The sequence below is a fragment of the Emydura macquarii genome, unplaced genomic scaffold, assembly GCF_026122565.2.
Source record: "Emydura macquarii macquarii isolate MOO-44397 ecotype Brisbane River unplaced genomic scaffold, CSIRO-AGI_Emac_v2 contig_2924, whole genome shotgun sequence".
In the NCBI taxonomy this organism is placed as follows: Eukaryota; Metazoa; Chordata; order Testudines; family Chelidae; genus Emydura; species Emydura macquarii.
The window spans coordinates 2200606-2228529 of NW_027133061.1; the positions used below are offsets into that span (position 1 = coordinate 2200606).

At 47.3% G+C, this 27924-nt stretch overlaps 2 protein-coding genes across 2 annotated transcripts; both read left to right on the top strand.

Annotated features, from left to right (window-relative positions):
* Positions 1-18742, top strand: LIX1L (limb and CNS expressed 1 like). Its single transcript, XM_067569402.1, has 6 exons — positions 1-398; positions 6936-7099; positions 8162-8302; positions 9942-10037; positions 12293-12370; positions 12583-18742. Exons 1-6 carry the CDS (start codon positions 89-91, stop codon positions 12823-12825), a joined length of 1032 nt encoding a protein of 343 aa, XP_067425503.1. The 5' UTR covers positions 1-88; the 3' UTR covers positions 12826-18742.
* Positions 18743-23245: 4503 nt separating this feature from the next.
* Positions 23246-27924, top strand: RBM8A (RNA binding motif protein 8A). Its single transcript, XM_067569593.1, has 6 exons — positions 23246-23418; positions 23859-23918; positions 24533-24610; positions 25299-25435; positions 26400-26536; positions 27525-27924. Exons 1-6 carry the CDS (start codon positions 23352-23354, stop codon positions 27568-27570), a joined length of 525 nt encoding a protein of 174 aa, XP_067425694.1. The 5' UTR covers positions 23246-23351; the 3' UTR covers positions 27571-27924.

Consider the following 27924-nt stretch of genomic DNA (forward strand, 5'->3'; position numbering starts at 1 on the left):
TGAGTGGCAGCAGGCGGAGGGCCGCTTTCAGCCCCTTGGCTCGGGCCGGCGGGGGGCGGGTGACGGAGGCCGGGCGGTGGCGGCGGCGATGATGATGGAGTCGCTGCGCGCTCAGCGGCTGCAGCCCGGGGTGGGGACGCTGCGATCCCTGCGGCCCGGGGTGACCGGGGCCCCCGCGGGGCTTGCCTCGCCCGCTCCGCCCCTGCTGCTGCTGCCGCCGCCGGCACCGCCGCCGCCTCCCCCTCCTCCTCCTCCGCCGCCCCCGGGGCTGGGGCTGCCGCCGCCGCCTCCTCCGGGGCTGCCGGGCCTGGGCGCCGCAGCGCCCCCGGCCGTGCTGCGCGAGGCGGTGGAGGCGGTGGTGCGCAGCTTCGCCAAGCACACGCAGGGCTACGGCCGAGGTGAGTGAGAGTGAGAACCGCCCCCCCCCCGTCCCGGCCCCCCCCCCCCCCCCCCCCCGCTAACCTGCACCTCCCGTGGCAGATCCCGCCCCAACCGGGGGGCTGAGACCGGCACCCCCCCTTCGTCCACCCCAGGATGGAGACCCTGAGCTGGGGGGCGGGATCCTCTGTTGCAGGGACTTGGACTCTCCGTCTGTGGAACCCCCCCTCCCCCAACGCTGGGGGGCTCAGCGCTGTGGCATAGCTGGGGGGAGGGGACTGTTCCATCGGGGCCCCCCCCCCAGTACCTGGGATCCCTAATAGCCTACCCTCCTGGGGATACCTGGTCTCATTGCATAGATGGGGGGGGGGGGAGGCGGGAGCTGGGATCCCCTACCTCACACTGCAGGGCCACCTTGTCCCTGGGGACTGGGCCCCCCCAGGAGCAGTGTGACCCTTGAGGTGAGCGAGGGGGGAGCTGGGAGACACCCCTTCCCCCCCCCCAACTCCCCTCATCTCTTCCAAAGGGGGACTCCCTCTACTCAGGTGAGGAAGGAGTCCTGCTACTCCAGCCTGACTTCCCACTGGGGACTCCTGGGGCTGGGGGACCCCCTGACACTCAGGGGCTGTATGGCAGTAGTGAAGCAGGGGGTTGGGAGTGATCAGAAAACCCTGCTAATGTATTGGCTCCTCTCTTAGAATGCTTTAAAAAAAAAAAAAAAAGTCTCTTGTTGCAATTGGTCCCTAAGATCAGGGTCAGGGAGAGCTCAGAGCTGATCCTACTGTCTCACCTTGTGCAATTGACCGTACTTTGTGTAGTGTCTGTTTCACTCCTTCCCCCTGCTTGGTCCTCTGTTTTCTCCTGGGGTTTGCCTGGGTGCCCCACCTGAAACACCTTAAAGGGGTCTGTGTTTCACACTGTGCTGAGCCCCTTGCTCTCTGAAAATCAGAGTCTCAGGTCGGTCATCTGAAATCACTAGTCCTTGAAAATTTAGACCTAGGAGAAAAATATCCATGTAAGACTGGCAGGGTGGCCTGAATGTTGGAGGGGGGATTAGGTGTAGGATCTGGAACAATTTTTAACTCTGTTTAATGGTGAGTAGGTTTCAAACTCCTGGTGTCTCTGTCACTTACTGCATAAATGTATGTCAGTTACGAATCTCTCTATCAGAGGAGTAAGCTTTTGTTTGACAACTCTGTGTATGTTAATGGTTGTGTCCTGGGCATGGGTGTGAGGCCTTTACTCTCTGGTTAGTGCCTGATGAAAGGCTCGTTCACACCCGCAAGCCAGCTATGAAGTATGCTTTCCTCTCTTCCTACCCCCACACTTGCATTCTAACTATATTTTCCATGAGATCCCTCTCCCTGCTCAGCTCCCTGTTGCTACAGGAGATTTTCACCGTGACAGTGGGTGGAAGAAATGACCAGCCCCTCAGACTGTATGTCTGCGCTGGAATGGGCTGTTCTGGGTGTGTTAAGTACTACACCGCACCCTTTCCTGAGGACTCCAAGTTTTGCCTCGGATGCTCCCAATTCATATGAGAGCACTCCAGGGAAGCCTCAAATCTGAATCTTCTGCACATCCCATCTGGTCCTCTTGAAAAGTGTGGAAGCAGTAAAGATGATTAAATCTCAGATTTTACTGGCACAAAGGTGAAAAGTATCCTTCTCCACACTCATCTGGAGACACTCTGCAACTGTTTTGAGTTCCCGAGTTCCGGTTATGGCAGCAGGTCCAGTAGATGCAGTTGTACACATCCTAACCGGTAAATGCTTGGCAGACGATATGTGACTTGAATGCAACGGAACTGCTGCTCTTCTGGCTCCGCTCAGAGGCATTTCAGCACCATGTGGAATCACTTACTCTTCCTTATTTAATATGCGAGTCAGATGTGCTATCATATACATAATACAGGGACCAGGGTCTATGCTCCAAGGCAATAAACAAGAGAGATGACTGATGGCCAAAGCACTCTATATATGTGTGAGTGGGCTACATCTCTTCATGTCCTGGCTTTGAGTAGCAAAGCTAAGTGGGAACTGCTGCTTTTCTGCTGGTTAAGTTTTGAAAAGGGAAAAACGCTTTTGCTCCATGGCAGTGCTCTGTAGATTCAGTGCTTTTCCCTGGATGGGGTGAATGTGTGCCTGGCATTTCCCAGTCCCCCACTGGTGGCCGTCATAAATTCTGAAAAGGGATTTTGATTGGGAGCAAGAGGCCCAGTGTTGGAGCTTGTTTGACCCAGTGTCTGTTCTTCTCAAATGTGTACAAATTCCTTTGTCTAAACACTGGTGTCTTGTATGCAAGGTGGAAGTTGATATTTCATCTGCCTTGCAGCCTCTCTCTTCTACCAAATCCTGTCCCAAACCCCAACAGTCGTCTTCCTTCTTTCATTTAAAACTCTTGTATCTTCTCAAACCACAAGCGCTGTGCTTCACATTCTCATTTACATTGTAAACTGTTCTGGGTGTGGAACATGTCGTAAGGTTGTAAAGAGTCATGTAAATGCTCTATCATTACTAGTGCAATAGGATCTTAGGGCACTTAAAATGTTAAATCTGGTAACCTCTTGGTGACATCCCTGGTTAGAGATGGAGAAACTGAGGCATAGAAGGGAAACAACTTCTCCAGGGTCCTACAGCAAGTCCGCATCAGAGCAGCAAATAGAACTGAGCTGTCCTAACTTGGTCCCTTGCTCTAATCCAGCGGTTCCCAAACTGTGGGTCATGACCTCAACATCAGCAATCCCTAGTATGCGGCGGACTCTATTTTGCTTTGCACAGCATGACCTTTCATGTATGGTGCATGCGAGGTCACACTGTGCGAAGAGTAAAGTGGCATCCTCCACGCTGTCTGGGGTCCCAGCAGGAAATACATCATTAAAATGGGGTCGTGATGACAAAGTTTGGGAACCCCTGCTCTAATCACTAGACCTCACTTCTGCACTAAACTAATTTACCATTTGATTCAATTGGTCCTCTCTCTCAGTACAGAAGTATCTGATGACTGCTTTTTCTGTAGTATTCTGGCTGCCTTTAGAGGACTTCAAAAGGCTGATCTTAATTACACTTTTCAATTTCAAACACAGTCATCATATGTTACGAGCAGGGCTTGGCCTGCTTGTAACATTTGAATATTTCAACGGAAAACTGGACAACTCGCACATCAATTGTTCAAACGGTCACAGCCAAAACAAGCATCCAACTTCTGGCTTGTGACACAGCTGTTGTTTTGCATCCTCTTTGGATGAGAATCTCTAGTCCTCTTTACTTGTGGCTTTTGAATTCGCCCGTGTCCCCACTCCTCCTGCTACTGCCACCGTGTTAATTAACAGAACTCTGAATCCACTCTTCTTCAAGCACGGTTTCTTTGGGAGGATGGGGGTGAATAGATGATGCAGTGTAAGAACTCTAGTCAGGGCAAAGAGCTGAAGATTGCTACCCAGAAGAAATACAAGATGGAAGTCTTCTCCCACCAGAATCTATATGCAACTATGAACAAATGTTTTTTGCCATCTGACTGGCTGAAAAATCACTCCACTGGCTGACCACTTGTTACCTGATAAATATGTACGGCGAGGTGGCCTTTATAGCACTAGTCAGTTGTAACTACACTGAAAGAGAGAAGACAGATACGGTATTTCTTGAATATGCACAGGGAATATTCCTAAATCTCTTAATTTGCTCTGATGCTATTCTTTTTTTTAAAGGGTTTTTTTTTCCCATTCACATCAACCAGGCTTGCTGAGTTTCTCTTGCTCTGCATTAATCTGAAGGCAGTTTTTTCTTTGAAGTATGTTTGCAAAGTTTCAGTTAGTTGCTTAACCCTTTCCTCCGTCTTTTTAAATTGCCCACATTCTCTGTTGAGCTGGAAGCATTGATCTCAGTCCTCCAGACAGAGCCTCTTGGGTACTCCTCAGCTGCCAGACCTAATGCTCCAGTTGCTAACAAAGCACCCTGCAATACAAACGGGCAGTGTGCAACATAGAAAAGAGCTTGTCTCCGACTGACAAGTCCAGTCCCATGCACTGGCTAAACAGTGTTTCCTTGTTATCTCCACTTAGGATCTCAGCATCCCGTTTCTTGTTTTAAATTAACAAACTGTGTTGCTTTGAATGTTCATAATAACGAGGGGGGGGAGTTGTTCTGAGCCATTTCATGCTACTTGATGTAGCTTAATTTCAGGTTTTCATTTGTGAGGTTGCTGGTTTGCAGTCATAGCTACAAAGATTCAGTTGCCCTGTGCCAAACGGTGTCTCAACTGTTGTTGAATAAGGCATTGTCTCTGGCTCCCCGTGGGGGATTAGATGGATGATTTTTATTGTCAATAGAAAGGGAATCTGCTTGCCCATGTTTGAATTCCAAACTTGTGTGCTGCAGCACTGGCAAGGAACCACATAGATTGTGTTTGGTTCCCTGTGAATCTTGGGTTTAAAACTGTTCCCATGTTGTGTGTTTAAGGAAAAATCCATCCCCCAAACTTGAAAGTGATCCAAGCTGAGTGCTTGTTTTTAACTAACTCCCTGAAACGCTGCATATCAGGCAGGCGGGTAAAATGTTTTAGTGAGAAACTTCTAGTAACTATGCTGTTGGTTCTGTTCTACAGGAAGCTAATGAAACTAATAACTTTAGCGACCGTAAGATCAGCCTAGTTCTCTTATCCTGAAAACTGCATGGCTGAAAACCTAAAGTGTTACTCACAGTACAGTGGGTGGGATAATAACATGTTTAGCTGGATAGCTTGAAGCGTGGTATTCTTGTCTGTCGTCAAACTGATCTTCCATCTTCTATCTTTCTCGTGGGGGCATTTCTGTAAGCAGGAGAGTGAGCTTGCTTGTTCTGTCTTGCTGTAAAAAACCAGAATAGCTTTCTAGCAGGATTCTGCATGGAAGGGCCTGTTGTAGCGTTCTTTTGTTCTCAAAATGTTACTCTTTTTGTAGATCGCTTCACTACAAAGTGATAACAGAGGTTGGAAAAGACCCAGAGAAGGGTAATAAAGATGGATTAGGAGAGGATTTTACTATAACTAGGTATTGCAAAAACCTAGAATTATTTAGTGTGGAAAGAAGATGAGAGGGAATTTTGGGGATTAAGATTGTGATGGAAGCTGTGGGATCCCTCCAGTGGCATGAGGAACGGCTCTAATGTTAAGGGCAGATAAATTTAGAACAAATAAAAGGAAATGCTTCTTCCTGCGCAGCATGTGAAATGCAGAGCTGCAGGGAATCCTGGATAATGTTGACCATTAACATTTCTAATCCCTGCATGCATGCAAAGATAAGAGTAACTGACTCTCATGCTTCTGGGCATAAATTCATCACCACAGAGGTTAGGAAGTAATCTTCCCACCATGTGCAGCCTTGCATGGTTAGTTGGGCGCATAGTGGGATATTTTTTCTCTGAAGCATTGGGGGATTGTTCCCTGGTTGAGGCAGGATATCTTCTTGAATCTAGTATGGCAAATTCTTTCCTCGTTTAAGGAATGTTAAAGACTGACTCTTATCCTGATAGGACCGTAATTGTCAAAGTAAACAAGGGTTAAAGCTTTGGGCTCTGGCTTCCTGACGTGAACGGAAAAAACACTTCTTCTAAAAATGATATTCCTGGGTTTAGTAAGTGATTCACCATTCAATTATACCTCCTCTCCTTGAGAAAGACACAGACATGATTCTTGAATGAGACCTCTCCATTCTCCTCTGTGGTGGTAGGCAGTTGTGAGATGACCCACACAAAAGTCAGTGAAATTATACAAAGTTTGATTTGGGCAGCCCACACCTTTTGAATGATCTCTCTGTGCAGCTCCACAAAACGGTGACTTTCTCATACAGGTGATTTCCATTAGGCATCTTAGTGCCAGGGCAGGCCAGTCAGGTTGTTATTGACTCTCAATTAGCCCTGTCTTCCCCTGCAGCGCAGTGTCACTTGAACACTACAGAATCTTTCCTGGTCTTAAATGTCAGAAGAAACCTGTCCAGTCTGTTTCTTGACACTGACAGCCCAGCTGATTGGCCCAAGCAAGGGGCAAACCCATCGCTACCATTACAGACTGCCTTTAGGAAAAAGACATTGCTGATTTCTTCCCGCATTAACTCAGATGTCTCCTTCTAAAATGCTCTTCCAAGAGCCTTTGTCTCCCCTCCCACCCCTCTGCCCTCCCCGAACACCAGCTTTCCCTGGGTGAGTGAGGAAAATTTCACTCCCTGAAGTCTGACCTTTGAACTCACTCCCCGTGTGTTTAGACTGCTGTGTGTCGAGACTAGAACCTTGGGCTAGAGATGCTGAGCACCTACAGTTCTCCTGGAGCTGAACTGTTCTCAGGATTGGACTGTTAAGTGTTAGCTGCACGGGGAGGGACCCTGTTGTCGTGTTTGTACGGTTCGGCGTGTGTTAATGTGCAAGTGGCTCTCCTTTCCTGGAGGCCAGCAATCGCAAGTGGTGAGCAGGAAAACCAGTTTCTCAGGCTTAGTTTCCTGCGCTCAATTTTTGCGATATGAAAAGACCGTTTATCTCATTCCTGATATCCATCTCTGACTTCCCCCCTCCCAACTTCTGTATCTTCAGTGAACGTTGTGGAAGCCCTTCAGGAGTTCTGGCAGATGAAGCAGTCACGTGGCGCTGATCTGAAAAATGGAGCTCTCGTGGTGTATGAGATGGTCCCTTCCACCAGCCCCCCTTACGTCTGCTATGTCACCTTGCCTGGGGGGAGCTGCTTTGGCAGTTTCCAGGTAGGACCACATGGCTACAGAGACTTAAGCTGCTCTAGCTGCACGGATCAGACTCCCAGTCAGCTCTATAGAGAATATCAGTAATTCCCTTAAGTCCCCATCCTAATGGAATCAAATTCCTCACCGGGACGGGTGGGTTCTAGAGGCTTTCTGGGAACTCCAAAACACTGATGGATCCAGCCCCTTAATAGATAGCTAAATCCAACCCAGCTTAGTTCTGCATGGTAAGTACAGTAGCTGTCTTTAACTTGTGAGTTTTGCTGTAGATATTTTATCCCAGGATTACATATGCTCTACGCTTACTGGAGGGAATGAATAGGGATTCTGCAAATAGTGAGGTAACGTGCCAGTTGCCTTTGATGCTATGTAAGTGTTAGGGTGACTGATGTATAGCAATGTTTGCCTTAAGTTAAATGCTTTATCCTTCGTAATACGGGTTCTGAATTTGACCCAGTGTCTCTTCCCAAGATGCTCAGAAAAGTTTGGCAGCCAAACTAATAAGGCTTGATAAATAGCTGCTGCCGTTTCTTTGTTGCAAAGGAAAAGGTCCAACCCAAATACTTAACCAGAAAGATTAAAGTCCAAAAATCACACAGGGTCCTGATTGCACTTCAGATTCCTCTGCTGCAGTGGCTTAAGGCAGAGTTATGCTCTAGTCTTGGTTTGAAGAAGGCATCCAAAAGAAACAATTCTAGCAGCTGAGTTGTCTCCCCGTCCTGCAGAGCAGCCCTCGTGTTTAGAGTAGGATGGCTGTGTTTTGGTTTTAAGATAATTAATTTTGTTGGCAATCCAGTTGGTGGTATTTCCCTGTCCACATAGTATGTGCTGACTTCAATTTCCAGTTTAATTTTTGCATTCAACATGACTGGGATTGGTGTGGTTTAAAATTGACTCCTAATGACTTCAGGATGTCTGAGGAAAATAGCTTTCCAGCACATCACAACAACTGCCACCTAACAGCCATTTCGTATATGCAGGAAGAACTTGGGAGTGTGTGGGCCCTAACTGATCTCGGCCATCTCTGTGCTTTTCTGTTCTGATGGCATGTACGTCTCTCCCTAGTTCTGTCCAACCAAGGCGGAAGCCAGGAGAAGCGCAGCGAAGATTGCACTAATGAACTCTGTCTTTAATGAGCACCCCTCCCGGAGGATCACAGATGAGTTCATTGAGAAGAGTGTCTCTGAAGCCTTGGCATCTTTCAACGTAAGGGATTTGAATGTCTTGACTGTTGCAGTTGATAAGGACAGACGGGTTGGAAAGTCTCATAAATCTATGGGAAGGGAAACTTCTTTTGCATCTGGAAATCCTTAGGGCAGGTTTTCCAGTGATTCTTGGAATGCTACAAAAATACTAAAAATAAAAATGAACTATTAGTCTAATTCTTGTTTTCTCTTAAACTGTTCCCTTCCTGGATTCAGACTCCTTTCCCCCTCTATGCTTTCAGCCCTGTATTTTTGGAGTCAAATCCTGCACCCAATTAGATCAGCAGAATTACTTTGGCCTGGTGTATCGGAGAGCAGCACTCAGCCCTTCATGTTTTCTGCATGCCTACTGCTGAAGGCCTGTTAATGCCAAACTTATTCCACTTCCAGCACTCAGGAGAAGCACTTCGCACTCTTTCCTACAATTTTTGCCATGTTTCCTTTACATACAAAAGTCTCTTTTTGTATAGCACTGCTTTTATTTGAGCTAAAATGAAAGACTGGCTTAGGTAATGCTGTGTCAGAATGAGTTAATGCTGTGCATTCAGACGGCACCCAATGGAACCCAAACTGTTGGGTGAGCCGTGGAAAAAACCATCCTACAATCCTAAATGTTCCTGAAAGATAGCCTTAAATCATAGAAATGAAGGGATGGAAGGGACTTTCAAGTCAAATCCAGCCCCCTGTCTTGTGGCAAGGACATGATACAGTTTGCATTGAAGTCAGGGTCAAAATTTGCATAGATTCGATATGGGGGCTGGCTACTATGCTAGTCAACAAATACAAGATGCAGCAGTCATGCTCGAGTCTGACCTGTCAGACCTGCTACCTCATGAACTACTGAAGCTAGGAAAGTACAGCATCTCTTGGAAAGCTGGTATTGCCAGACTTCAATGATGATCCTTGTGTTTCAGAATGATCACTGGTCCCTTAAACTAGATAAAATTGGAGGCTTTTAAGAACAGGCTGGACAAACACCTATTAGGGATGGCCTAGGTCTCTTTTGTCCTGCCTCAGCACAAGGGGATGACTAAAGGACCTCTTGAGGTTCCTTCCAGACCTACGTTTCTCTGAAAATACAAGCCATTATGGTTTGCACCCAGTCAGAAGTCGGAGAGTGTGCATGAGCATCTGCCCCAAGCATCAGGCCACAGATATTAGATTTTCTGGAGTGTTCTGCATATTCTGAGACCCCTGCTCAAATCTCAGGTCCCATGTTGTGTCCACCAGGAACCCAAATCCACTTATTTCCAAAGCACCTCTGAGCACTCACCAACTAGATATGGCTGCTGTAAAGTATCATGATGTTTCTCCAAGTTGGAGATAAGTAATTGGCTTTTGTCTTGTCCTGACAACTTCTATTATGGGATGTCTCCTAGCAAAAGCAGAATGTTTAGTGGGAGATGGAGGAATTAAAAATCTCTTCAGTGTTTGTAGAATCCGTGACAGGTGCAAGGTGTTTAAAGTTTACCTCATCAGAGTACAAACAAACAAACAAAATCTCTGGAGCCTGAAAATGGTTCCGGCTAATAGCTGCAGGGCTTTGCGAGACCCCACCACTGCCTCTCAGCACGCGAGCTGTGTGGGTGCCTGCTTCTGTTTAGGGGGCTGTAATTCTGTAGTATTACACTTTGTTGCAGGGGAATCGAGAAGAAGCCGATAACCCGAACACTGGAATCGGTGCTTTCCGTTTCATGCTGGAATCCAACAAGGGAAAATCAATGTTAGAGTTTCAGGTACTATTCATGACTGGATCCCCACTCTAGTCTTGATCAAAAGTGGGTTTTTAAAAAAATCTTCTAGTTATATCTTTCAGTGCTACAGAACGTACCAGGTCTGTGCATTCAGAAAGCATGTGCTGCTATGGCTTTTGTGTTGCTACACACTTAGTACTAGGTAGTAGCTCCAGCCACAGAATCCAGACCAGGATTTTTCAAGCCTTCCAAAGTTCAAGGATATCTGGATTTTGCAGGGGTTCTGGTTTGGCTCCCATCTGATTAAAACAGCTCTTGAGATGCCCGCATAGATCAGTATCTTGGAAGAGGTTGTACATGCTTCATTTGATCTAGTGCCTTAAGTATTGGACTACATTGATCATGAAAGAAGCAACATGGTCTTCTGGTTAGAGGACTAGGAGTTCTGGGTTCTATTCCCAGGTCTTCCACTGACTTGCCATGTGACCTTGGGCAAGTCATTTCATATGTTGTCATTTTCCCTCGTCATGAAGGGGTTGGGACTGTAGCTTGTCCCACTGCCATAGCTACAGTGCTGTGTTTAATGTGCTAGCTCAATCAGTGCTGGGAATTACATCTCCAGGTTCAGTGTAGACATGCCCTCCACCCAGAGTTACACCTTTAATCAGTTGTCACTCCCAACTGCAGTGTAGACAATGCTCTGGGAGTCAAGACTTTTCTGGTTTTTATTCCCTGCCCATTGAGAGAGAGGCTGGTTTGATGACTAGAGCAGTGGGCACAAAGAATTGGGATTCTAGTCCCAGTTCTGCATCTGACTTGCTGCCACATCTTTCTCTGTTGTTTGGGGATATCTACCTCACGGGCATTCTCAGGTTTAATTGTTTTTAAAGTGCTTTGAGATCCTTGGAGGAAAGGCCCTTTATGGAAATCCAGATATTACTGTCATTAGTAACGTGAAACAGGGATTTTACATGCGCCCTGCAAGTAGTTGATTTCACCGGGTTCAGGAATTTGATTCTCAGAAGGAGAGAAGTAGGCCCTGATTTGAGTTGCCAGATGCTCAAAGGAGCTTGGCAGCTTCACAAATGCAGGCGTCTTACGCTTGTAACTTAGTTTTTATTTGGGGCGCTCTGCTGTAGGCAATCTTTCCTGACGCTGACTTTTTGCCCAGCTGGTCTCCCCTGAATAGTAATATTCAGTAGGCGGAGGATAGACGTTGTTATATTAATAGCCCTGTTTACAGGATGTGGCGTCACCTTGTGTATATTCCTCTGGTTGCACTGTCTGTGGGAAGCCGGGCTCTTTGTGGGAGTTTATGGAATGGGGTTTGTGCAGCCATCAGAGAGAAACATTAGCTTCGTGCAGATCTTGGTTGTAATGTAAACCATCTCCTACCAGTGTCTGGTGCAATAGCTCTGGGAATAAAAATGGCATAGAGAAGCACAAACAGAGGATGTCACGGCACCAGAGACATCAAAAGGATCAGCAGTCTTAATGATCTTTCCCATCCTGTCATTGGTAATGGTCTTCTGTCTGGCTACGCAGGGCATGGGTATGTCCTTTTAAATAGTTGTTCCATGAATGGCCTGTCATAGTCAAGTCCCACCATGGCAGGAGCGCTACAAACTCATAACGGTTCCTGTCCTGTGACACTCAGTAATGGCTTCTAGCCTGTTTTGCTCCAGGAGCTCAAAGCACTTCACATTTTTTCCCTGAAGCCTCAACTCCCTGTGATGTGATTAATTTACTGATGAGGAAAAAGATAAGAGAATAGAACCGGGCTGTAAACACCACGCTGTGAGCTGGAAAGATAAGCCTGGAGTCCTGACTCCCAGTCTCCTGCTCTAACCACTAAGCCCCCTGCTATGGGCTAAGTAACAAGATGGGCAAACATTTAAGTGGAAGGAAGGACTAATCCACTCCTCTGTGTCTTCCCCACTTTAGTCTGTCTTTTAATAATAGTCTGTACCTCTTACAGCAGTAGCCCTACCACTTCTTAGCCGTTGAGTGCAAAGCGCTTTAGAGAGGAGGTCAATATCCTTATCTCATTTTACAGAGGGGAAAACTGAGGCACCGGGAGGTGAAGTGACTTGCCCAGGTAATGGTAGGTCTTCTGTGTCCCAGTCCAGTGCTCCAGCCACTAGGCTGTGTAGCCTCCTGAGGGTGCTATGGTAAGAGAGAAGTCTTTCCGTTGTATGCTAGAGAAGCATTTTGCCTGTGAACATTGGTTGCTGCCCTGCCCTTGATTCTGTTGACGTTCTTGCCCTTTGAAGCCTGCCTGTCCTTTCCACTTGCAGGAGTTGATGACCGTCTTCCAGCTGCTGCACTGGAATGGCAGCCTCAAAGCCATGCGCGAGAGGCAGTGTTCACGACAGGTAAGCCTGGGCATTAGCTGAGGGCTGCTTTGGCAGCCGCGCTGTAGGAGCCTGAGGTATCTTGGACCCTTATGCTTCAGTGCTTGTCCAGGCCCGTCATTCATTTCCCATCGTGGGGTAGTTTGTGACTGAGCCAGATGCTACTAACCAATGCATGGGTTCTTCTTCGAGACTCACCATTCATGAGCTCCTGTTCTATTTCTCCCCACCAGGAGGTTCTGGCTCACTATTCGCACCGTGCTCTGGATGATGACATAAGAAACCAGATGGCCATGGACTGGGTGAACAGGGAGCAGAACACCCCAGGAGCCCTTTCCAGAGAGCTGTCCTCGACGGAGAGGGAACTGGATGAAGCCCGGCTGGCTGGGAAAGAGCTGCGTTTCCACAAGGAGAAGAAAGACATCCTCATGCTGGCAGCAGGCCAGCTGGGGAACGTGCACTCCTCCAACTGCTAGACTCCGCATGCAAACCGTTCCACTTTCCCATGCCTACTAACAATTCCATGTCGAAGGGATCTGTCCCTTGTCACTTAGAGCATATCGCTGCCTCTTTTTCCAGAGTCGTGGCCCATTTGCACATTTTTAAAGAAGATGTTTTTAAAAGTTTCTGTACAGATTTTTATACTTTTTAATACTAGCCTTTAGATCTACTTTTCTGTTTTCTATCTGCTAGAGAATCCTTCTGTCTCTTTAAAAGTGCATTTTTTTAAACAGTGATAACACTACTTTAAAGACCTCTGTTCAACCCAGGTACTATACAGATGACAGTATTCAATGGAAATGTAGCATTTCCTCAAGGAGATCTGGATCTGAAGAGATTCAGGAAGCATGTTACACAAACCTGCCTTTCCTTCTGCTTTTGCAGTCTGTGGGGCTTGGTCAAACCCCTCTTCCTTTTGAAAAGCACAGCACCTAGCAATATGTTCTGCTCTTTGTACTAGAATTCATGCTCCAATGGAGAACTCCTCAAAGCAAATGCATGGAGTTTCAGATCTGGGATTTTGAATTTCTCCGTTATAGAAATATGGGGTCAGTCTACACAATTTCCATTTGCAGCTGAGATCAGATTAAAATGCCCCAAAGTGTTAAGGGGTGGGATGGTTGGATCTGATTTTTGCTTCAGTCTTCTCTCATACAGAAGGACAGTGAGCTGGTGACATATATTCATAATGCTTCCTAAATACCAAATTACAAGACTGTGGTGGTGCTTAAGGGATTCACTTTGGTGGTAAGGAATTGGGCTCAGCTTTTTTTAATTAAGTCAGTACTAAAGACAGCTCCCAGCTGTCAGAGGTCTGCAGGCCCCCTCATGAATCCCCTTTGAACTTGTATGGTACTTGACCTCAGGGGCGGGATGAGCTTGGAATGCCATTCCACGGACTGACTAGTAGGTGGTGCTGTGAAGTGGATAGTATACTTTCCTAGCAGTTAAGCATCTTCATAAGTTAGTCTCACCATGGCTAGCCTGGGGAAGCCAGAGTGCTGAGGCTGTCCTACAGCTGCCTGGTGTTTGTGACGTTGTCTGCATGCTAGCAACCTAGCTTTGGTATGCTTTTGAACAGGGTGTCTGACTACGCTTCTTTCAGGAAGACTTACATAAACACTTGCCAGATATTTAGAGCTGGCTAACAGTGGGAAACATAGAGGGAACTGTTCCATGCGTATCGCCAAAGGCCCTGTGTTTACTCCCTTGTTAACTAGAACCGTATTTAACCTCTTGAAACAGAACCCTGGATCAAGCCGGCCCCTAACGGTGAAAGCTCAGATCTGGATCCAAACCCTATGGTTCAGCCTCAATTACACTTGCTTTTTTTTGGTCAGCAGAGAGAGGTCTGAACCAAGTTATAAACAGGGCTGCACCTAGTCTATAGCCCAGGAACTAACTAGCTTCTAATATGGGTCGGATCAGTCTTGAGTACACAAAGAACAGTTGCTCGACATGGTTTTACTCCCTGAAAAGGTCCAGGGTGACCGCTGCAAAAGTAAACTGCAAAGGGCTGCATTTAATCTCCACTTTGGAACTTGCTCTGTTTTTTATAGCGTAGCTTGAACAAAATATTCCTGAAATGTAAATCCATATATTCGGGGGGTTCCATTGATCGAGCTCTGCTCTTAGTATAAATCTAGCCCTGTAATACAAGTCGTTTAACAGCCTCCTTTCAGACACCCAGATGTGTCTAGAGTTGAAGTTGGTAGCAAAAAAAAAAAAGTTGCTGGCTGCAGAACAGCAACACAAAAGGGAAACCCAATCAAGACCCACCAACTGCATTCCAAATGCCTCTTCGGGGTCTGCTAATCCCAGGTGGTGACACTTAGCTTTCCCAACAAGCTAGGCAATCCAAGTTGCTAGCTGTTTCTTAGCTACATAACTGTCCTAAGTAGAGTTTTCAACTCTCGGGGGTTTGTCCAGTCAGCCCAAGTGGAACCCTCATGTTCAGTGAATAGTTCCTGGATGTCTGTGTCATAAACAGAAAAACTGCAGTTTGGTAGAGTTGGGGACAGCTGAGAGCACTGTTTTATCAGGCCACATTTACCAAAGATGGAGTCAAAGCACAACCATACAATTGTTTGATCTTGGGCTTCTACACAATTGTGGGGGGAGGAAGGGTTTGTTAACATCCTGGGCACCCCTTACTCCCATCTGCCCTCAGATGATTCCAGTCTGCTAAATTCTCATGTGTACATAAATGTCACTACAGTGCAAGCCAGGGATGAATTGCTCTGATTACAAATTGAAAACACTTCACTGCTTACACCAGGGTAAAATGGGAAGTCATTCCAATCCAGACCATCCAAGTCCCTGGATTTCTGATCCTTGTGTGTCTCCGTGACAAATCTAATGGGCTTTAGGGAGCCCATATTTCATATTTAGCTGTGGGGCCTAAGCCCCAGCCTGCACTTTGATCAAAGATCCAGATCCGTTTGGTTCTGCTGAGTTAAAATGGAATATTAATGCACAAAAAGCAAAATCGTAGCCTGTCCTATTCCCAATAGGAAGTCACACTAGCGTTTCTTGTTTACAGCAATAACTCTTTGGTCTGATCTCTCAGATCATAACTCCAAGACCTTTTTACCTTTTATCTAGTGACATGTAGATTTTTGTAAGCCTGCTGTGGAAGGCATTCATTTGAAAAGATATGGGACTCTTTTTTTAATCTAGCATCCTGCGTGTGGCAGCTTGCTAGTATCTGATTAGTTTTGTAAAGGAAAAGTTACAGTATTGGGCTCTCTCCATTAATAGCAACGTCTGAATCTATTTTTTGTGGTGACATAAATGGCACAGGAATTGATGGAGTTGGAAGCCATGGTACTGGAACTGTTCTTTTGCTCCACCCACATTGTAATGGTACCAGATTTTAAGCTTGCGTGTAGGTCATAAGAACCTTCATAGGCCAAAGTGTTTGTCACTTTAGACTCTTCCTTTGCGAACTAAGGCAAAACTAATGTTTTATAAAACATCCAGTTGGTAAATTTTCTGTACTATTTGACTTGCAACATGTAGTGTGCAATGCAGTGGATTTGCTTGTGATTAACATGAAATGTCAAGCACTATCTCTATGCTTATGAACCTTTCCCTCTGGTCAGCATTGAAGAGGCAGAAGGCCTCCTAGGCAGTGGGGAAGAAGGGTAACAGTTGAGCACTTTGTACAGTATTTGCATTCTCAGTTCAGTAGCACAGTTCAGGTGAAGTAGCCAGTTAAATCGAGCACGTCTCCTAGACAATACAGTCTAACAAAGCAGTGATTTGCTGGGGCACAAAATAATCTTTCTTGTAATACTTTAAAGCCTTTTCAGTGTCTAGTCCAGAAGAGCTGGTGAGTCTTTGTGTCTGACTAACTGAGACTAGTCTCTGGGGTCCAGCTTTAATGTTCTGAGAGCAAGAGCCTACCATTGTTTTTGGTATCTCCCCCAAGACCACCTCTCAATCCCACTCCATCTTTCTAAAGCAACCTCTTGCAGAGGATGTTTGAACTAGCAGCATGTGGGTATTGAAGCAATGTTATCTCAAGAGTGAGAGCAAGAAGAAACTGCATTATTCTTAGGCCTTTTAGTATTGTATTCCAGTCCTAACAATCCTGTCTGATGGTTTTTTATATGTATATATATTTTTATATGCAGCCTTTTTACCTGATAGTATTAATGTTTAATGCATTTATAAACTTGATTTGTAAATGGTTTTTTAGTTCTTGATTTTGTTTTTTACAGGTTGGCTTCTTGGTGTCTGGACCCTTACTGAGACACTTAATCATTTCCTTTCTCTAGAAACGGCAGTCTTAACTTCCTTCTAGCACCGCCACTTGTGTATAGAGTTAGTCATGTGACACTGACTTGTCTAGGGACCTAATCCTGCAAATGCTTATGCCCTTCAGTACCTTCACACGAGGGAGGTGGTGTTTGCAGCACTGGACTCCTAATAAGTGTGTATCTCCAGAAATGTGACGTTGTTTCCTCTTTATTTTAAGACTGTCTCTACTTAAAACGCTACAGAGCTTCAATGTGGACATTTACTACAGGGACAGGAGGGGTTCTCCCATGGCTGTAGGTAATCCGCCTCCCTGAGAGGCAGGAGCTAGATGGATGGAAGTATTCTCCTGTTGACCTAAAGGTGTCTACAGCGGGAGTTAGGCTGGCTTAACTACGTCACACAGGGATGTGGATTTTTTCACGCCCCTTAAATATAGTGATGGCAATCGAATTTTTCCATGTATAATCAGCTCAGTCAAATTATTTTTTTGAATTACGGACCAGATTTCGCCCTACTGTTCCAGTCGTTTCATACCACTCTGCCAGTGCAAGATGGCTGAGAATTCAGCTGTCATGTGGAGCTCTCTGTTCTTGTACTGACTGGCCTCCACACTCCGTCTTGTTGGGGTCAGGATGGAGCACAGTTGCACTCCACCATTTCAACTGGCATATAGTCCATAAAGGCACAGCCAAATGGCATAAATTAGAGCAGCCCCATACCTGCTTTAACGTGTCAGTGGGCCAGAGCTGCACAATTCCTCCATGATTCTCCTGGACGCATAAGATGCTGTCTGAGTTTGACACCTTTCCTCAACACTGCTTGGTGCAGGAGAGAATCTGAACCTAGAACTCTCCACCCATTTTGGATTTTTTTTATAAACTGGCTTATCTGAATGAGTGTTACCCTTAACTGTCTGACACAGGGCGGTGTTGCAAAAGTTGAATTGCATTAGCCTGTTTGGATAAGTGAAGACATTTCTATGTTCCCTATGACCGCTGAATACTCAAACTTTTTCCCTTCTGAAGTCTTGTATACAAGAGGGAAAGCGCCCTGCAAGCACAGGAAACTTCTTAGGGCACGTCTGCTCCCCATTTCAGTGCTAATTTTGGATATTTTCAAGACATTTATTTGCTTATATGAGACCTTAATGGTTTTTCACTAAAACCAGAAACACTAACTCTACTCAAATCATCAGCCCAGTATTATACTCTGAATAATCAGTGATATGTTTCAAACACTTCTAGGTGCCATTAAAAAATTGCAAGCGAGCTTTTGAAACAAATATAACCTTTTACAGGTTATATGGTTTCTGTGATCAAAGGCTAATTCTCCTTAAGGGGACCTCCTTATTCATTAGGAGAGGCATATAAAGACCTCATACACAGTAGGTTGTTTAAAGGATGATATGTTGGCGTATATCAGCCTTGTAAAATTCTACTCATCCATTCACAGGGTCAATCTTCCAGGCAAGTAAAACATGCCTAGTTTCCTTATCATGGTTAAGGTTTGGAAAGCAGTTTTATCTGGGTGTGCTATCAGACTTTCATGACCATTGTTGCAGGCAGTTTTCTATATAATAAAATCTGTCTTTGTATGTAGAGCCACATCAGAGAGTTTGCCTGTTTCAGCTAATAAGTCAACACTAGCTCAGTGTGTCTAGTAATGTGAACGAGCCAGCACTCTGGCATCTCATTTGCAGACAGTCCAAGAACTGATGTAGAATTATGGGACATCACCTCCTACCCTTTTCTACTGGGGGTAGAGAAGAGGATTTCCTGGGCAGGACCCAGTTTAGCTTTATTATAAATAGCAACAAGTGTCTGTGAGCATCCATCCTCTCCCCCCTCTTCTAATCACAAATTATCTTGGAATCTGTACGTCCCATGAGCCTTAAGGGAGAATCTTGGATGCTGATCTAATCCGGGGCACCAGCGTTCTTAATATCCTGGCTTCCTGCACATCCAACATCTTGTCTTTCCAATCTTCATATTATATATTTGAAATCAAACACTACAGTAAGATAAATGACCTTTCACATGCTGTCTCTGCCTTTGTATCACATAATGCTCAGTCCTTCACGTACACTTTGTATGTATAATTTTATACAATAAAATAGATTTTTGAGGAGCTGGTTTCTTTCCTTCTGCGGGCCAGGCGCTGGATTGACAAACCCTTCAGTGTGACTTGCATTTAGATCCCCCCCTCCCCATGCGCAGCAGAACAATACCTTGAGTGTCTCCCATTTCCACCCCAAGTATATAACGGCCACTTCTTAAGCAGCTTCTCCCCTGCTCCACTTTAGTAATCCACTCAAGACAGACTCTGGCTATTTAGGTATGAAAGACTAAATATTCCTGCCTTCCTTTTGCCGGGTTTACTGCCTGTTACTCTGGGGTCTAAGCCAGGTTGGCCTGAGCTGTAATAACTGTCAGCAGAAGTAGCAGGGCTGCTGGGCTCTGATTTAAAACACTTTCTTCACTAAATGTAGCAGAAGGAATGGCATCCGTGCAGCCAAAGGGTGAGTGTGATGGAGAGAACACCTGTCAGCCCCACGCTAGCCTTCAGCTGCCTGAATTCCTTTCCTGCAGTTGTTTACGCTCCCTGCTGGGTGATCAGTGCATCTTAAGCCTCTTGGAATAACTGTTATCGCCCGTTGGCTGCTTGCTAATTGTACCAGACAGGATTTCTTCTGAGCCATCTTTCTGGTGTAGAACTTCTGAGCCTATTAATGTCACAGAGGCTTTGCCTTGCCATTACTTTGCTAGCTGGCAGGCGCAGGCCAGATCTGCCAGCTGCCACTCCTCACCCTCTGCATGGCTGCCTTTCCCCAAGGGGGGAGTCTGCTGGCTGCAGTCCCCCGAAGGCAATACTGCTGTCTAACGTCAGCTGTTATGAAAGTGTGCAGTGTGGCAGGCCATCGCTCCTTTGTCCTGGAGCATCTCTGGTGCGGGTACTCTCAGGGTCTGTCTACAAGTAGTTCCCAACCTTTTTGAATGAAAGCCTCATTAGTTAACTCTAGGTAAAACATGCACCCCTTTTCCTCCCCAGCCATAAACACATGTAATGACAATAACACTACATTACATTCATAATAATAAATTACTCTTACCTGAGTAAGAAGCTAAGCCTTCCTTGGCGCAGCCGCCATCGCATGCCCTGCGTGGTCCCGCCTCTTCCCCTCTCTCATGGACAGGGCTCAAGCATAATTTTTTCGGGCCCGGTACAAACTTGTAACATGGGACCCCTCCCACACACATACCCATGGGGTTTGCAGCCTGGGCCGGGCCCCCCAGGGCCTCTGGGCCCCAGTAAAGTGTACCCTGTTTCCCCCCCATTTGGGGGCCCTGCTCATGGACGGAGGGTAATGGAGGCAGCGGGGTCTGGTAGGCTGGCTGGGGCTAGTCCAGGCCCCCACTAACGTGGGGCTGCTCCGCTCCAGTCTACACAACAAATGGTACAGTGGCAGCCCTGCAGCTATGCTGCTACAGTGTAGGCCACTACTGCAGTGACAGAAGGGTTGGGGTTTTTTTTCCATCACTGTCGTAAATTCACCCCCTCCAGACGCTGTAGCTAGGCTGCCGGAAGAATTGTCTACACCAGGGCTCGGGTTGGCTTAACTAGATCCCTCTGAGGGGGTGAATTTTTCACACCCCTAAGCAGTGTACGTAGGTCAACCTATGTTTTAGGTGTAGATCGGGTCTGAGTCTTCCTACTTCACATCCCGGCACTTGTAAATCGAAAGCAGCTGTCTTCTGCTTCCAGCAGCCAGATCTCTCTGAGCGTGGAGTGTAATAAGCAGCTTGGGCGGCGTCAGTGGGGCTTGAATGGAAGGGTCATGGCCAGTTGAAAGCCTGCTCTGGGTATTGCTAAACCAGTGTTGCTTTAAATGTGTCTGAAGAGAGGATGGCTGCTTTGCATTGCCCTCGCTGGCATTGTTTAATGAGAATTGGGGGTGGGGGGCTCTCTGTCTTCAGATCACCTCCTCTTTCTCTGCCTCTTCTTCCCCCTTCCCCCAACTTCACAAGCAAGTTCTGCAAGGTACCATAGTCTGTATAAATGCACTGGTGGGTACATAAAACCTAATTTTACAGATACTAACTTAACTATTTTATATTTCTATTGCGCTGACCATTCTCAGTGAATTAGAAATAACTCTTGATAAGGGCTCTGAGGCTTGCTCCCACTGTGGTGTTTTCTATCTGAGTTTCTTCAAGTGCTTTAAAAACACAAAGAGCTTGCATTGGAGGCTAGGCAGGTGTTAATCCTTGCTTTACACATGGGGAAACTGAGGGACGGAGCCATGAAGAGATGGGTCTAAGACGGAATTCAAATCTCCTTATTTCTTGTGCAATGCCCTGTCTGCTGCCACATGCTATGTAAAGGGAGAGCAGGCGAGAAGCTATGACTGAGAAGGGAAGCTAAAGAGAGCAACTCCTCAGGTCTGGCCCAAATTGAATAAGGAGAGATGGGTTTCTTTTTTTACTTGTGACTGAATATGGGGGCAGCTTATTCTGTTCATGAGAGATCTGCATAGGCAGAGACCACAGCAAGAGGAGGGAGCACAAGAAGCTGGAAACATTACCTTGTTTTAGTTTCCAAGTATGTGTTCTCGCTTCCAATCTCATCTGCTGTTGCTTTTCTGCTTGTTGCTTAATGCTCTGGCTGCATCATTTCAACTCCATGGCCTTTGTGGAGAGCTTGGTTAGAAAAACCTGTGCAGCATCAAACTGTTTTGTTCTTTTTTGAGGGTGGGAAGGAGGCAATATCTGTCACCAATTTGCCTGCCTGCTGAAAAAGCAGGTGACAAGCTGCTCCAAGTGGGACATATGGTAAGTTTCCACCCTTAAAAATAGGTGAATAGCAGAGTTTGATTCCCTAATGCGCTGGGGTTTTTTTAAATCTGGAAAAAGGGGACGAGCTCGTCCCGCTGGCAGACACAGCATCTGCTGCACGCAGACCAGAAGCTGTCCAAAACCACTTGGCCGTTGTGAGCTGTTTGAGAAATTATTGTAACTTGGCAGCCCCCTGTGTCAGGGATAAGATGGGATCTCCATACGTGTCCTTTTCAGAAACGAGCTGAGAAATGAAACAGCCTGGGCCAAGGTACAATAGTGGGTGGGGTTTGTTTCATCTGTAAATGACGGGTTTGAATCTAGAGGGAATAGCAGTAGTGCTGTCTCTGGATAGCTGTTTGCTGGCTTGTGTGGAATGAGTTGGGGGGGGGTTCTCAGCCTAGTTCCCACTAAATAGGTGTTTGTATCAGCAAAACTCTACCGTAGTTAGCATTTAGTTGTCATCTCAGCCCATGCAGGGAATGGCTGGGGAAGAATGAACTTGAGAACTGCTGGGATTCTCCAGGGAACAGGGGATGCACCTTATGGTGGAATAGTGCACGGGGGAAACTTGTCCTGCTCTTGCCTTGACTGTCCCTGATCTGTGGATGGAGGAGAGACCTCTGTATCTGAGCAGCTATTTTAAGGTTCTTTCTCTTTTTGTATTCCTTTGGTGCAGTGGAGATGTAAATTTAGTGTTGGGTGCCCCCCGATGATTTTATTGTGAGTTTTGTAGTAGTTGATGCTTTTTCTCAAAGCCCCACCTTCTGACGTTATGTGACCATGGGGCAATCCCGACTTTAATAAAAACCAAAAAATCCCACACACTTACTTTTTCAGTTTCTAGCCCACATGGCTACAGAAGGAAGCTTGAACATATGACACACACCCCCAGGCTCAAAAAGGCAAATAAAAAATCTCCAAATTCATAATTTAACCCCCCCCCCCCCCCCTGTTGTGAAAGGTAGATTGAATGAGTGGGGTGTTTTAGGGATTAGTTTTTAAGTCATTTTCATGATTTGTTGCCGGCTTGGCTCGTGCTTTGTTAACAGGTGGAGCTGGCAACATGCCTGGGGGGCAGCCAGGCAGGCTGGAGTTGTTATGCCCATGGTTGGAGAGGATAAATCAGGTGGGGGACAGGGGCTGGGAGCTAGGCTCCCCCACTACTGTCCATCCCCCCCACCACAGCCCGGGCCCTACCCTGTAGAGCCCTGGCTGCCACGCCGCTGGGGCGGGGAGTAACACAGACTGAGGGTTGCCAGGTTTTGGTTGGCCCTATCCCTGGAGGGTTCATGGCCTGGCGGACTCTGTGGGCAGTTCAGGAGCGCTGGCGGCCCTAGGAGAGAGAAGCGGGGCCAGGAGTGTGTGTGCAAATCCAGGGCCCAGCCACAGGCAGGAGGGGGGGAGCCTGCACTGCAGGAATGGGGGATGGGGTGCAGGACACTGCCCTGGGGGTGGGGGGGACCCCCCAGGCCCAGCTGAGGAGGAAGGGGCTGGCTCATTGCTGTGAGACAAGGAAGGCAGGGCTGGCTACTAAGGGAAGGGAGCATGTAGCCTGCCTCCTGCCCTTCCTAAGATGGCGACCACAGAGGGGGACAGAGAGAAACATATGGACCTTACCAATATGGCGTCTCCCCCCTCCTGCGGGGGGAGGGCACCTGACTCTACAAAGATGGCCGCCGCCGGCGGAGAAAAGCCCCGGGCCTTTCCCAAGATGGCGGCCACCTTGCGTCACCGATTACAGGAGACGCACTTCCGCCCTTCCTGCTTCCCGGCGTGCAGCACGGTTCCGGCCCGGCAGGAAGTATCCCAGAAGCCTCCTCGCTGTCTGTGGGGCTACGCCGCTGCCAGCCGCCCCTGTACCGCGCCGCGTTCCGTCACTCCCCTCAGCGGCGGCCGGCAAGATGGCGGACGTGCTGGACCTGCACGAGGCGGGCGGCGAGGACTTCGCCATGGACGAGGACGGGGACGGTAACGGGGGCGGGGTGCCGCTCCCCACTGGGCCTTGGCGGGTTCCGACCCGCGGGCCCGGGCTGGTTCCGAGCCGTTCAGCCCGGCTGCAGCGGGGCTCGCAGCCCAGAATTGCTGCCCCTCCCCCCCCCGCCCGAACCCGGGTTCAGTGTGGTTCTGACCCAGCCTGCCCTCGAGCCCGTCTCCCCCGGGTTCTGAGTCCGGTCCCCGCCACCGACTGGTTCTGACCCAGCCTGCCCTCAAGCCCATCTCCCCCGGTGCTGATGGTTCTGATCCCTGACTTCCTCCCTGCCCTGAGGTTGTTCTGAACCTCGCGCCATCTGGATCCCGCCTGGCTCTGATCCAGTGACATCGCTTCCCTCCTCCCCCCACGGTCTAGGTCACATGGCCTGCTTCAGAGCTCTTTGCAGGTGAAATTAACACGTTGACTCTCTCTCCAGAAAGCATCCATAAGCTGAAGGAGAAAGCGAAGAAGAGGAAAGGCCGAGGATTTGGTTCAGGTGAAGATCTCCTCACGAACACTCTAGGAACTGACTCTGTGTGTGACTCTCAAGGGGCCTCCAGTGCCATGTACCTAACTGGTGTGGTCTGGCTACTTACTGGAATCATCTGACTACTTGTCAACAGAAACTGCCCGGTGGCTTAAGCTCCAGGAGTGTGTTCTAGGATAGAAATCAGGACTCCTGGGTTCTATCTGGCACTGACTCGCTTTGTCCTTTGGCAAGTCACTTCATCTCCCTGTGCCTCAGTGTCCCCGGTCTGTAAATTACACCCCTCCAACTTTTATACCGGGGTGATGTGGCTTGACCAAGGTCACCAGGAGTCTGTCTTATCACTGTTTTAACTACTAGACCTGTGCAATTCTACATTGTTTATGTGCCGTAAAGTTTAAATGTAGGGATGTATGTGTGTGCTTAGGAGTGCTTAGAACAGCTTGAATACAGGTTTCCATTTATTTAGACTGTAAACTCTTCCGGGCAGGAGTTGTCTGCCACTGTGTGTACAGTGCTTAGCACAATGGGGCTGCATTCTTGGCTGGTCCCTAGCCACTAGCATCATAAATATTTCTAGTCATCTAAAAAGATCTTTGTTTTTCTCCCCATTACGTGCCCAGAGGAAGGATCAAGGGCCAGAGTACGTGAGGACTATGACAGCGTAGAACAGGATGGGGATGAACCTGGACCTCAGAGATGTGAGTATCTGTTGGAGATATTTGGTTTAGCATGTGTGGTCTCCCAGCTTTGGCTGCATGGCTGCTCGCAAAGGACAGCGTGCTCTGGGGTTGCTTTAAAGAGGGGGAGAAACCAATTCCGTTACAAGAGACAATGAGGTGGTGGGTAGAGCACTGGATTGGAACTCCAGGAGATGTAGGTTCTGTTTCCCAGCTCTGCCACTGGCCTGCAGGATAACCTTGGGCAAGTCACTTTAACTCTTTGCACTTCAGTTTCCTCTTCTGTAACATTTTTTGAGATTGACTGATGAAAAGCGCTATATACGAGCTAGGGATTGTTGTTATAATGACATGCACAGCAAATCAAAGATTGTTCTCCCAGAGATAATTGCTCCAGATCAGGATTGAGACGTGCTGGTACACGGCAGTTTGGGGTGGAAACTTCCCCTGCGGTTGCCAAGACTGTCCGCATTGTGTGGATAAACTGAGCGAGATGCCTTTTTACCAGCACTAGATTCACACCATCCATTCCAGACCCATTTTTACTTAGCCCCATGGTGCCAGTGGGTTCCAAGCTAAGTGGGGCAGCTGGATGAGGTGTGGGAAGATCCCTTTCCATCTTGTCTGTGTGCAGAGTAGTTAGCACGCCAAGCAACCGAGCGCGACCTGTGTAATGAGCGTTGCTTTTCCTTGCATGCTGCGGCCATAGCGGTGGAGGGCTGGATTCTCTTTGTCACCGGAGTTCACGAGGAAGCCACTGAAGAGGATATTCATGACAAGTTTGCAGAGTATGGCGAGATAAAGAACATCCACTTGAATCTAGACAGACGAACAGGCTACCTGAAGGTAGGACAGGGTGGATGTGTGTGACATTTGACAGGTCACTTAGGCCCAGATCCACAAGGTATTTAGGCTCCTAACTCCCACTGGTTTCAATAGGAGTTAGGCACCTAAATACCTTTGAAGATCTGGATCTTAGTGTCTTTGTATTTCATTTGCATTGTGGGAATAACACTTTGCCCTACCTCACAGAGGTGTGTGAGGATATCTACCTTACCGACTGTATGATGCTCAGATACTCCAGGAAGGGGGGTCAGATAAAGACCTTAACTAGAAAGCCATGCAGATGAAATTACCCCCATGCAATTGGGAGAAGAAAAAAAACTGTCTGAACACAGGGATGAGAGCTTTGAGCTCTTGGGTTGTGTTCCCAGCTTGGAGAGGAGGCAGTGGAATCTATTGGTTAGAGCGGGAGGGACTGGGAGATGGGATCCATGAGTCCAGCTTGGATGCTGAATTGCTGTGTGAGCTGGGGTAAATCGCTTCAGCTCTCTGGGCCTCTGTCTCTACATAGGGGAGACTACCACAAACAAAGGCCTGTGAACCTTAATTAATCTGCTTGGTTTTAATGTGCTTTGAGCTCATCAGGGAAGCCCAATAGAAGGGGGAGGGGTCATATCAGTATAATAGTAAATGTCCCCTTTTCTGGTTAAAAGTTAACAGTTCAAGGCACTGTTTGGGGGCAGCTTGGGTGTGTGTATGTGTGTGTGTGTGTGTGTGTGTGTGTTGTTTTAATTGAAAATCTCTATTTATGGTAGGACCCACTCTATTTACTCCACTTACTGCCAAGTCAATATTTATCCTGCCATTGTTGACGGTGTTCCTGATGCCAACTGTGGAGCAGAGCGTACTGGAGGCTCTTAATGGGTTTCTGTGGTCTGCTGTGAAGGCTGGCCCAGTCTCTGCAGTGTTCGCTAAGCCCCTCACTGAGCCATTCAGTGACTGAGGCTTGTCTCCTTGCACCCCACAGGGATATACTCTAGTAGAATATGAAACATACAAAGAGGCCCAGGCGGCAATGGAGGGTCTTAATGGACAGGACCTAATGGGGCAGCCGATCAGTGTGGACTGGTGCTTTGTCAGGGGGCCGCCGAAAGGAAAGAGAAGGTATGATGCTGCTACGGGTGATTTCTTTATTGAGGACTGCACCCCAGCTGACATGGCATGGTCCTCAGAGTTGCTGAGGATTGAGCTGTCCTCACACTCTCTCGCAAAGAGAGTCCCTCCAGCGCAGTGTGGGGAATGCATGCTCAGGACTTTCTAGTACTGGGGGAACAGGAGGGATTGGGAGCCCTGAAGCCACTGGATAATGAACAGGATTTTAAGTTAGACCAACTAGAAATTCTTTACCACGGAGCAATTCTCTCCCTCTCTCACCTGGAGCACTGCGTGGAATCTGAGTCCCTGCATTCAATGCATGCTGTAGTTGCTTTCACCTTAATATCTATACTTTCCATCCGGAGACGTAGGGAGCCAAGCTTTGAAATTCCTGGGAACAGATTTTCTCGCAAGAAAATGGTCTTTGTCTTGCACACCAAGGAACTGCCTGAAGCAGGGCAGGAAATGTTAGAGTCCATGCCACCTTCTTCCAGGAACAGCTCTTTGGGAAACACCCTTTAGTGAAACGATGTTTTAGAGCTCTTCCGTGTTTTAGGATCCTGACGTTTCTGCTGAGGGGTGAAACTGAAGGCCCGACCACTTGAGATCATGAGTAATTCTCAAGATCAGGCATATTAGCCCTGGGGCCCTGACTAAATTTCCAATGGATAATGAATAATTCTTGCCAGTCTAGAATTATGCTGGGTTCTATTCCTCAGTCATTTAAGGGTCTGTGCCTCAGTTTCTGTAAAACGGAGACCCAGCTTGGCTTCCTTTAGCAAAGCGCACTGAGATCTGTGCATGATCTATAAGAGAATATTTTCCTGTTGCTCTGCATTATTAAACCACTGCCAGCTTCCCCTCCAAAGCTGGGTGCATTTCTTCAGCAAGGCACGCTGTCCCTATGCATAGAAGTTGTCAAGTGCTTTAAGATCTTTGGCAATGTTAGCTGAGACTAGAATATATATAACTCTGTTCCTGTCTGTCTGTCTTCCAGGAGCGGGCGTAGGCGGAGCAGGAGTCCAGACAGGAGAAGACGCTGATCTTTCATTTCTCCATTTCCTTTCGGTGGTTCCTAGGCGTAAATTCTTTCTGCACAGCTCTGGAATCTGGAAATCTCTTGTAAGCTGGCCGTGCAGATGCCGCCTTTCTGGGTTTTTACATTTTTGCCTATGAGTTTTTGATCATATTTTTGACAGAATCTGTAAAGTTCTTGATTTGTGTTTAAATTAGCATAAGACTCTTAAACTCCTTTTAACCTCAGACACTTCAAACGAGAGAACTCATCCACATGTGCTGAATCTTTGGTATAAGTGGTGCAGTCGGGGAATCTCATTCTGAAGGAGAAATGTTACCCATCAATACTGAATAAACATCTGCTTTTTTTTTTAAAGCCC